Genomic DNA, 11,986 nt, shown 5'->3' with positions numbered 1-11,986 from the left:
GCAATAAGAGGACATTGCAAGAAGTAATTGGTGCCCTTGACTGATGATTAAGAGGCAGAAGGTTTGAACCAACATGTGGAAGCAGGAGGTGAACAAGCAGAGGGTAGACCACATCTTGAAGAGTTGGTGGGAGATGAATTAAGAGATGTAGGGGGAGCAATAGGAGGAGATGAACGAGTCAGTATGGGAGATGGTGATGATGATTCTTCTCAGGCCAATGGACAAATGGAGGTGGATACATAGGGGGGGATAATGTTGAGCCCTTGCAACAAGGTTGGGAACTAGCCTTGGCTACTTTGGGTTATGAACATCATATATCATGGCCAATTCATACCTTAACTGACTGATATAGTATGCTTGATTTCCATGGCTTGGAACCCCTAGACTCATTCTTCAACTAAATCATTCAAAGGCAAAATGGCAATCATTGGGATAATGACTTTGAGCCATTATTGTCATTCATATTGTTTCTAGATGGTATATTTTAACTTTATTTTTATACTTGATTGTTCCTTTGGAATTTTATTTCATATAACAAAATATTTCACTTGTTTCTCCCTCTCTTAAAACATATCATTCCAAAGCAATTTTTAAATAACATTATTTTATGTCCTTTTATAATCTCTTTCTTCACTATCTCTGTCCCATAAGATCTCTCATAGGCCTCCCCCTTCGAAAATCTCTCACTCGTCTCTCTCCCGCTCTCTCAAAATTTATTAATCCAATTGTTTCTTTTAGTTATATCCACAGGTATCGTAGTCCAAATAATGGACCCTAACTTTGTATATTTGGGGTAAGTAATTAACTCCAGGTTTTCTTTTTTAGGCACCTATCCTAACTTTCGTATAATGGATCATTTGCCTGTTATATGTAACATGATCTAGCCTTAATTGTTTCTTAATACATGTTGAATTGCTAAGCACACAAAAGAATATGTGCGCCAAAAATGTTTAGGCCCTCCACATGTAATATTCCAAATCATTCATTTAACAGAAATAAGGTGCAATGTTAATGGCTCATCTGATCTTCGAAGAGCATAGCTATTGTATTCCTGGTTCTTAAACATCGAAGGCATCCAGGTTCGATACCATACTCCAATAGATTGTTCCCAAAGTAATGAGTTCAAATGCTAAAACCAGTTACATTAACTAATTTTATTGTCATAATGGTAGAAACGTTTACTTCAGACATGGATTGATATGGCATACAACCACACTATACAAAAACCATCATCCCACACTCTGAAGTCAAGCTGGTGATGCACACTCTAATGTCGAGTTGGTGAGAGGACTCAGATTGACTTATTTGTTATTCGATATAGAATCGAGAAGGTTTTGACAAAAATCCAATAGATTTTTTCCTAGTTCAATGTCCCTTGCATAAACTGATGGTTGATTCTCATTGCAATCCGAGAAATATTTTCCTGTCACTCCTTTCATGTTTGGATGGACTGCAACCTAACAAGTTGTTACTGCACCCTGACACCTTAAAGGTTGCTTAATTGAACATGGGTTGTTCACCAATCATTATAAAGAAGAAAGGTAAAAAGATATATTGACTTGCCTGGGGTATAGTTTTCCAGAAGACCATTGCAAATGCCACTGGAATAGCTGCAACATTAAAAATAAATGGAATTAGATTAGGGTTCTATATATCATCATTGTTATTGTCATAAGAATAACACTGGAAATATGGTTTATCACTGTCCTTTTAATGATTTGGGCGGTGATGGAGGCGTATGGATGCCGAATAACATGTCAAAACTATAACCATCCAATTCATTGATTGATGGTGATAAATCATATTGTCATTGTTGTTGTTATGAATCGCATATTTTTCCAATACATCAATAGATAAGAGAAGGATTTCAAGGAAAAAAGTATTGGAGTATATTTAATTACCTAAGAATTTCATACAACGAATAACGTTAGTTGGTATAACTCCAGGATGCACAGAGTTGGCTGTTACATTGAAATCTTCTTCCTGATTCATATAACTTTAGCCATTAGCTATTTTAGTCTTTGCCAAAAGTGGTTAATATTGTTGGGGGGGGGGGGGGGAGGGGGGGAGGGGGGGCGAGGGGGGCTCAAACAAGGCCCAAACATTTGTTGGACATCTTCTTATCCAAGAAATTTTGAAATTCAATATGGATAGAATTTGACTTTTTTATAAGGAATGATGCATTAAGGTTGTGCTATATGTGCAAACTATGATAGATGTTGCATGCAGTCCATGGGATAACTCGCCTTGAATTTCACTCTAAGGAAAGAAATTTCAAATGTATAACCAAAAAGGCCATTATTTTAAACAAGCATTTGGATTGGAAAATTAGTTGATGCCAAATAATTAAGATAAGATTCAGATGATGATGATGATGTCTATGGGATAACTAGTTCACTTTTCAAATACGATCAACATTCCCTATTATTTGTTATTGTGAATATAAGAAAGGCAAGCTTATTTTCAATTAAAACCATGTTTAGATAGATATGTACAAGGGAAAATCCTCTCTGTGTCCCCCGGAACCACCTCTCCCCAACAACAACAAAAAACAGGTAATTTAGAAGGATGTAGTGGTCCTTTGAGAATGCCATAGGACAATAATTCATTTCGTATATCTGTGAGGCAGTATAGCAAGGATATGTGGAAAAGACAAATAACAAAATGCATTCTTGGAAAAAGCAGAGCAGTTTGAGAACAAATGCCACACCTGTAAGCGCCTAGCGAGTTCATTTGCATGGGGTATGTTTGCAAGCTTGGTTTGGCCGTAGGCACCATAGGGTGCATACCTGACCACCACATCCGTATGAAACAAATATTAAACATCCCTACCATCCTTACTTTAAAACAATTGTGTTTTCTGTTAAGAAGTGTAAGAAGAGACCTGGATGGATAGTTGATATTGTCAAAGCGGATTCCTGAAGAGTAAGTCTTTCGATGTGCAGATGAGGATACATTGACGATTCTTCCCTCCATCCCACTCTCTTTGGCTGTGGCTTTTAGCTTGAGCAGCAAAAGATTTGTTAGCATCAAGTGCCCTGCATTTGTTTTCTATTAGAGCATGTTTGTTTTAAAATAAAGTGCTTCATTTTAATGTGCGTTGATTGAAAATACTTTGCCATCAACCTAGAAAAGTGCTTTCCACCAAAAAAATAAAAAATTGATTTCATTTGCTACAGTAATCTATTTTTCTAGAAAACAATCATGGGAATGTGGTAGGATTTTCTCAACTTTCTGAAAATGTCCATTCTTCCCCATACAAGTCGGGTCCACGTCATTGTGTATCCGACCTGAGGAAAGTCTAGAAAATTTTAAAAAAATATTTTATATATTATTTAGCATATGTTTTAGAGAAAATTATGTAATATCCGATTTGGTTTCTGTTATTACCAATATACCGAATACTTTTCGTTATTACTGATATGTCTGTTTTTTGGACTTCATAACAATTGTTTTAAAAAAAGACAGAACTACCAATTTTTGGTTTTTTAAAAGTCAAAATCAAGACAATTTTGATTTGTAAAAACCGAAAATTTAGAATTTAATTTTCGGTTCTTCAATAACTGAAAGTTTATTTCTCTCTCTTGTGAATCCTCTTAGTATTATCTGTCAACCTCTCTCTCTTTACATTACACGGGGATTTCGAACGCGGCCCGAAGATAATGAGGACAGGGATGATTCAAAGCCATAACTTCCATCTCTCCCTCTACACCATTATTGGACTATTGGACTAAAGAGATGAAGATTTATCCTTGTCGCTCAACCGCCTATCTCCTCATTAGCAATCCCTCTTCCTCCTATCATTACCCATATATAAGAAGGTTAAAAAAAAAAAAACCGAGTCTAGAGAGAGAAAATATACAAAAATAGATCATTCTACCCGTCTCTTTCTAAGACTCCACATAATGTGAACGTCAAGATGAGACTTTTTGTTGTACTCTTCATAAAGGTTCATATATTTAAGGTTTCTCTCCTCTTCATACCCCTTCTTTTCTTCTCTCTTTGAAGAGGTCTTTTTGTGCTCTGATGATTTCTACGCTATTTCTTTTGATAACAAAAGTCATTGACTATAAATTCGAGAGTTCTCGAGAAACTGAAAGATTTTTTTGGGATTTCTTTCACGTGGCATCTCCTGCACACCCTACGACGTCTGTTCCGTCTGCTCCAAAATCTGCACAGAAGGAGATGAGCACTTCGAGAATTCATCCTCCCGACTCGTCAACAGCGCAGTCCTCGGGTTTGCATGCCTCAGGAGGGCCTGTGGCAAGCTCTCCTCTTGGGCCTCGCGCTGCTGCAAGGGCTATGACACCTCCTGGCTTTGGGAGCCCCATGACTGATGTGCCTCCACTAGATGTGGTTGGCTTCCCTATTGTTCCACGGTTGCCTTCGAACTTCAAGGCGTCGATGGTGAGGGGGATGCTCTGTTCAGGGATTGACGGGATGTCCCTTATCGGAGCTCAGGGAACGGATGGAGGTTTTTAGGGCTTGTGTGGCCAGTCTGAGGTGTGCGTCGCCTGATGGCGAAATCTTCGCTCGTCTTGATGGGCAACTATAAGGTCTGCAGACTGGGGCACCAAAGCTCTTTCATGCGAGGATGCAGCGCAAACATCTTTCTGGAGATGTTAGGACTTCTTGGAGAAGGACTGGGCCGACCGGCAAGGCCTCGTGCAGCATTGAGCAAAAGAACAGGTACGACTCGTTTCAGAGCGTGACTCCCTGTCGATAGAGGTTGTGAGCCTTTCTGGGGAGCTTGAGGTTGTGTAGGCTGAGACTCTAGCTGGGAAGCGTTGCATCAGCGGTCGCGCGAGTTAGAGCTTTCTTCTCTCTTTTTTTGTGTACTTTTCTTTGAGCTTTTTCGCTCGAGCCCTCCTTTTGTAATCTTTCCAGTATGTAATTGAAGGAGCTATTTTCTTCTATCTGATGGTGATGATTTTTTTTTTTTTTTTTTGAAGGAAACCTTTGGGACTGATTCGGTTCTTCTCAGGTCTTCAGATTCTCCTCACTCATAGATAGCGAGGGACTGAGTTGATTGGGATCCCTACTGCAAGGAAGCCTGTTCCTCCTAGTTTCCTTGTGGTGATGAAGGTCGTCCATCCGTTAAGACTATCTGACTGATTTGGATGTAGTTCTTCAAGAAAGAGCGGAATGTCCTGCAGTTGGCCAAGTTATGGCCCATTTGTTGATGATATTTACACTAAGGGTTTTGGCCTTTTTGCATGCTTTTTTGGGAACGCAGGGCGCTATCATCTCATGCTGGGACATCATGTCAAATAGGACAGAAATTCTCTCGGGAGGTAGCTTGGCTGGAGAGGAGTCGTTGATGGATCCCTCGTGGACAGTGACTATGTGAGAAGTTTCTGGGGTCTCGAAAGCTTTTATTAGGCCCTCTAAGTCGATCTGTCCGTTTTGGATCAGGGCTTTGATGTGTTCTTTTAACTGAATGCAATCCTGGACTTGGTGCCGCACGCTCCAATGATAGGCACAATATTTGGGGTGGTCAACGAACTATGCTTGCTCCGGCTTCTTGGCGTCAGGGAGTACCAACATCTCTTGGTCAAGGAGCATTTCCAGGAGGGTAGGGACCCACTCCTTATTGATGCTATATTTCTGATTTAGTCTGCACAAGAATTCCTCAGTTGGATGGTATTTTTGCGGTGGCGGCACGTTATTGTAATTCTGCTTTTGAGGGGCTTGCGGCTGCACGTCTCACTTGGCTTTAGTCGGTATCCCTCGTGACATGTCTAGGGTCGGCAAAGAAGCTGTATTGGCCGCAGGTTTAGCGCCGAGGGGTGCAGTGTGACGGCTACACTGATTACGTTCTTGGGTTGATTGGTGCGGGGCCTGTTGCCCCTAGCGTTACAAGCCTGACTGGTGCCTGAACTTTGGGCTCGGTCTCCTCCATGGTGTTAATAGGCTTTTGATTGGCAGCCTTCGCGATCATGAAGAAGAAGGTGGTAGGGTTGGACACCTCAACGTGTAAGGCAATCTCTTGTTTCATATTTCTTACGGATGTTTGCACGGATTCTATCTTAGTCATAGGGCTGCTCAGACACATGGCGAGGTCACGCCATCTCTAGATATATTTTCCTACTGACTCGTCTGGTTCCTGCATCATGGTGAGGAGCTCCATGGTTTGGACTTCCAATTCGGCTTCAAAGAAGCGTTTGTAGAAGAGTTATTCCATTTCTTCCCACGAGTGGATTGAGTTTGGTGGCAGACGTGCATACCATATGAATGCGAGTCCCTTGAGTGTTTTGACGATTTGTCGCAACAGTAGTTTGGTGTCTGCGGCTGATTCCTGATAAGTGGATGTGAAATGGGCTATGTGTTGATGTGGTGACCCTATGCCGTCGAAGGCCGGCAGTTTTCCTTTTTGGTATCCAGTGGGGAAGGGGACTTGATCAATTGAAGGCAAGTAAGGCTTTTTGTATTGGCGATTCTCGAGCGTTTTCGACACCTGGAGGCCTTGGATGCTCTTGTTAATAATCACTTGGATGTCTTCTTGGGTGAAGGTTATTGAGGCGGCCTACGAGATTTCTTTATGTTGGTCTTGAAAGGAGGCGGGTGGTTCACCGTGTACTGATGCCTGGCCCATGGGAGGTGGCTGTGTTCGGCTCCTCTCGTCATTTTGGGATCTACGGGGAGAACTCACCCCCTGGTGAAGAGACACCGCGATGTGAATGTCCTCCAGTATTTTGATCCTGTCAAGGTTATCTCTTAGGATGCTTTTGATGCCTGGAGGTGGATCTTCCTTTTCTCCTTCCTCGTGGTTCACCACCATTATTTCATCTCGTTCACCGGGGCTCGACGATTCAGCTGGTGGGGCGATCCTGGGCCTCTTAGTGCCTCGATCTGGGACACCGGTTAGAAGTGGCTGAGCCTATCCTCCCTGAGCCTGCAATTGCCTCACAGCCTGAATGAGCACGGGTTCCGGGCGGCCTGGAGGACGAGGTTTGTCGAGCGTGGTGCTTTAAGGCTTTGGGGCCATTGCCTGTCCTTGATGGGCGTGTGACAATCCTGAGGGCATATCTCTTTAACTTGATGGGGTTCTGCTAAGCTTTGTGAGTCGGACGGGTTGGACTCATCTTCACATATCTCGACGACATGACATTCAAGGATGTTGTCCCTCGTGAGAGGATTTGTGTCTTGTAGTAGGTAGAATTGGTTGCTCTTCAGTGGACCCCCCGTGGTTGAATGTTTTTAAGAGGCTGCCTGGGTTTGCCTTGCTTGTTCGTGTCGAGGGGCTAGTTGGTCTCCTCAATGGATGGTCTTGTACTCCCCTTTCGTGACGCCTTTGTTTTTAAGTAAGGGACGAGCCGGCAGGTTGCTTTTGGACGTAGCTTTCCTTGTGATCTGTTTTGGTGAGGGGGGGAGGGAGGCAGTGGGAGGTCCTGCAAGCATAGTGCAAGCGGGGTCGAAAGGACAGTGCTTGCGGGGAACTTCTTCGAAAGCCAGGAGGTGGTCAGAAATTGATCGTCATCTTGGGTTTCCAGTATCCTCCTCTTTATGCTAGCGGGATGTTCGCCCCTGCACGGGTGTGTGCAAACTATCGAAGTGTTTGGGATGGGCCTAAGTCCATCCCTTCGTGTTGCACAGGGCTTGACACTTGGGATGCCTATCTGTTTGGTTTGGTGGGCCTTATGGCTTTCGACATATATGTGCAAGGGTTTTTGTGACCTTCGATTGATCTGAAGGCCATGTTCCTTCATGGGCCTACCATGTGGATTGCCCCAAGCGACGAGTTTGTCATGCAGCATAGAGGCGGTCAGCGGACCGCGTGTGGTGAACTTGGGTGTGAAGAGACCTAAGGTGGGTGAAGGGATCGCGAAGGGTTGCCACCTACCCTGACTTGTCATAGCAATGGTTAGACCATCGACTGTGAGGAGAGTGCATGTGAAGGAGGGCAGTCCTGCACGAGTGGTGCATGGGACATACCATCCTACTTTACGGATGCCGCAAGAGGTGGCGACCCTGTTAGGGTTCACCGAGTGGTGAGGAAGTCCACGATTAGGCCTATGACTGACTAAGTGCCAGTCATGAAGGTGTGGAAGAGCAACCGTGGTGCAGTCCTTAGAGGTAACCCTAGTGAGTTCCCTTCGATCAAGGGTGGAGGAAGGAGTAATGGCGTGGATGCCTTTACTTCGTGTTACCATAGATTGGATTAGGGTAGCAGGGTCAGTCAACCCACTCGTGGATGAATGAGTCACTGATATGGGGATGAGAAAGTCCCGGATTTGAAGGAGACAAGAAGAGCGAGAATCCATCGAAATGTTTAGAAAGAGAGGAGAAGAGGATTTTCGTCCGAAAATAGTCCGAGGCAACAATAGGGTAGTGTATCCCCAGTGGAATCGCCAGTTGGTTGGGGCCTGATTTTCTCTGGTTCCCTCGCGCGAGGGCTCGAGGAGAAGATCCTCTCTCAAACAACCGCTGAAGGCTCACGGGCGTGGCACGTCGGGTGACGAGGGTGTGCTAGCTTTTTAGAGTGTGAATAGGCTAACAATAAAGAGAGAGACTTTACGACGAAGAAGGGTTGATTCACTTACCTCATCGTTGCGTGTTTGTGGGACACGGCCGGGCGGTTGGCCCTCTTAAATCAGTTACGAAAGCCCTCTGGCTGTTCAGATGCGCGGTTTGATCAGGGACTCTCTTCTGACGCTATGACCCTCTTCTCTCATCTCAAGTCTAGGTTCTGATGGATGTCATGATTCTTCGTTTCGGGGTTGGCTTCCTTTCTGCTGATCGAACAAGCAAGTGGGGAACTTTGTCGTTCTTATTGGGCTGTCAAAGCGAGGAAGAGGAATTAGACACGGACGCACGTTGGTTCGAACCCTTTGGTTTGCTTGGGTCCTCGCAGTCTTGCACATGAGTGGGATTACTTGTGTGGGAGAAGAAGAGAGAAAGTTACCGAAGCAAGAGACCTCTTCAAGAAGGGGAAAGTGTGTACTCAAGCGGTTGGGAGTATTTCCCTCTCTTACGAAGTTTTCTCTCTCCTCTCCTTGGGACGCTAGGGCTAAGAGAAAAGACAAGCAGAATCAAGCGTAATGCCTCTTCTTTATTAAATTGTAATCCCCATTTTACATTTGACTTAAGCCTGTTTATATAGAGTTTTTCACAAACAGGGGTGGATACTCGAAAACTAAGCCTAAATACAATTAAAACTAATTAAAATAAAGTCCCGAAAATGGGTATAATGACAAAAATGCCCCAAAACTCTTTTACCCATATGACAAACTTGTCCCTTTCTACAGAGCCCGCCGCCATTGTCAAAACTTCGAGAGTTCTTCCCGGGTACTTGTAGTATGAGATAGGTTGATCTATTGTTATATTCTTGATGTTCGTTTCTTGTGATCATTTTGATCTTTTTTTATCATTTTGCAGCAATCTCCTTCTTGAGTGGAGGTACTCAGTTGGTTTTTATGGACTATTTGATGGTCTCTGTGCTGTTTCGGAGACGATTGCGAATCTGGAGAAGGTTTTCTTCAAGTGTTTTTGCAAGAGGTTTGATTTGCTTTTGCATTGTTTCTTGGATTTTGGTGGATCGTCAAAAAAAAAATTTACAACGATGGGGATCTTCTTGTTTTTATTGTTGTGACCTTGGGTTTCGTGCCTTTCTTTGTTTTGCTTTGAATGCTGCATGTCATGTTTGACTTGAGTTTTCTTCCTGGAAATATTCTTCCTTGCATTTAGTTGACACGCGGTTGAGTTCTCTTCTGCGAAGGGCTCAGACGTCATTCTGAATATTCCGGCGTCCAAGGTCCTAGGTCTCCTTTTCTTCTCTTTCATGGAGGAGGCTTGCCTTTCGCGCTTGTTCGTCAGAGGGAGGGATATTGTCGAAGCTTTTCGTGGGTGTCTGAGGCTTTCGGCTACTCTTCTGCTACAGGGAAGAAGTTGCGAGCTCGTCGAGGGGTGGTTGAGGAATCGCCATGGTCGTCGACTGGTTTGGTGAGGCCGTACGGCAGAAGGCATGCCTCTGCCCTACTTCGCGATGGTCCGGGCTTAGGGCCGCTCGGTTGGTTCGTTTGAGCCCGGGCCCACTTCTGTTTTCTTGGAAGATGACGAAGGTCGTATGGCATGCCTATTCGGCTTATATACATACAGGGGCGGGGATAAGGCTTCGACTCTTGTTCGAGTAGGCATCTTTATTCTTTTGATCATCTTCATTCGAGGCTTATTTCCTTCACGGCTATTGTTTTCAACGCGGCTATGTCTTGTGTGCCGCGGTGACCGGGCTGTAGCCGGCTCTCTTCCTTTATTTGATTGAGGGGCTGAGGTGATTAAAAAATGACGTATAACAATAGGCTCTAATGGTCAACATTTAATCTCAACCAGGAAAGCAAGTTTTGGACATGCCACATCAATAGAACATGAACCCTTTTGATCACAAACTCAATAACTAGGTGAACTCCCTTGATAACTTAGTTTGAGAGAGATGCTTCTCTTTCTACCCCACCCTATATACTTAGCCCCAATGTGAGATGAGATAACCACCATGAGAGAGATATCAAAGATGAGAGAGTGGGGTGTGCCCCTTCTGGCTATCCTGAGGTAGAGAGAAACTTTCTTAGATGGGAGAGAGAGAAATTGGCTAGAGTAGGGCATGCCCCCTAATATGGATGAGAGAGATACAGAAAGTGTAAGGTATAAAGATTTGGGTAGTGTACAACCCCTTTTTATAATGCTTGAATAAATTTAGGGTTTCTTAGGGTTTTTCTTAGCTTACCACTCATATAATATTATATATGCACCATTGATCTTGGTTGACTTGTGTGGTGAGAGATATGAGTCGTCTCTTCCATAGATGGGCCATCAACATCCTATGGAAGCTGCTAGAACTATTATCCCCCACTTTCTAAACCATTTTCCTATCAATTATTTCATAAAAGAAATTAATATATGATAATATTATAATTTCTTATTTCATGCTCAAGCCTTCACACACATACTAAAAATTTGATTCAAAACCTCTACAAATTGCAAGCTTTCCAAAACACATATTTCTTATACCATGAGATAAGTTCACTTTAAAATAGTAAGTTCTCTATGTGGGGCGTGCCACCCATTGTGACACATAATGGGCCCCACCTAATTTGCTATGGTGGGCCCATAAGTCATATTGGGCCTCTCGTGTAATTTTAAAATAATATTTTATTTTTAGAAATTCATAAAACCATATTTTAATAGTTTAATTGATATAAAATCAATATCTCAGTTTTTATAAATCCAAATTTGATAAATAAAATATCCAGAGATTTAAAAAAAATCAAATAATAATTCTAAAAATCATATATTATTAAAATAGACAAAATTAAATACTTTGATGGGAAAAAGATCCATATGGTGTAGGAAAAAATATGCACTAGGGCACTCCATCTCCAACTACGAACTACGGACTACACATGCTTTCTCAAACCGACTCAGCATTGCCCATGATCAATGTTGAAACAATCGAACCGGAACGGTTAACTGAGCATGGGGCTCGGAGCGGTTTGAATCGGAACTGGACTAACCAGGGCAGTTAATCGGATTAACCGGTCAAGTAGATTTCTTTTAAAAAATAATGGGTCAAAAACCCCTAAAAACATTTATAAAATAGAAAAACTTAGATTAATTGTATAATATATTATTTTATACATTTATCTTACAAAAAAAAAAAATGAAACAACTTTTTATAAACTAATATTTGAATACTATGGTCCTGTACATGATCCCAAGCAGGTCATATAAATCTGTTTGTTTCCTAGATTAGGATATTCTTTAAAGATATTTTTGTCATGTAACATCTTCTTCCACGAATTAACATATTCATCCCAAATCTTACATGAAAAACTTTCTAGTTTCTTTTGTACAAAAATCACTCACATTAGGAATGAAAGTTTATGCACTATTTTGCAAATAACAAAAGTAGCTTGATGCTATTAAATCAAAAGAAAAAGCCAACTAATTAAGAGAAGAAACAGAAATGACCTCTTCCATATGGTTAGATAAA

General features: G+C 42.4%; 1 protein-coding gene across 1 annotated transcript; it reads right to left on the bottom strand.

Annotated features, from left to right (window-relative positions):
• Positions 1-1,088: 1,088 nt before the first annotated feature.
• Positions 1,089-3,054, bottom strand: LOC110008541 (short-chain dehydrogenase TIC 32 A, chloroplastic-like). The gene is made up of 4 exons (XM_088851553.1): positions 2,885-3,054; positions 2,711-2,789; positions 1,902-1,983; positions 1,089-1,610 (listed from the first exon to the last, which is right to left on the bottom strand). The coding sequence occupies exons 1-4, from the start codon at positions 3,028-3,030 to the stop codon at positions 1,498-1,500; spliced, it is 420 nt and encodes a 139-aa protein (XP_088707679.1). The 5' UTR covers positions 3,031-3,054; the 3' UTR covers positions 1,089-1,497.
• Between the last annotated feature and the right edge of the window lie 8,932 nt (positions 3,055-11,986).

This window comes from Amborella trichopoda, chromosome 11 (assembly GCF_054954075.1).
Source record: "Amborella trichopoda isolate Santa Cruz 75 chromosome 11, AtrichopodaSantaCruz75HAP2 v2.0, whole genome shotgun sequence".
NCBI lineage: Eukaryota > Viridiplantae > Streptophyta > Magnoliopsida > Amborellales > Amborellaceae > Amborella > Amborella trichopoda.
This window is presented reverse-complemented; position numbering and strand designations above follow the sequence as displayed.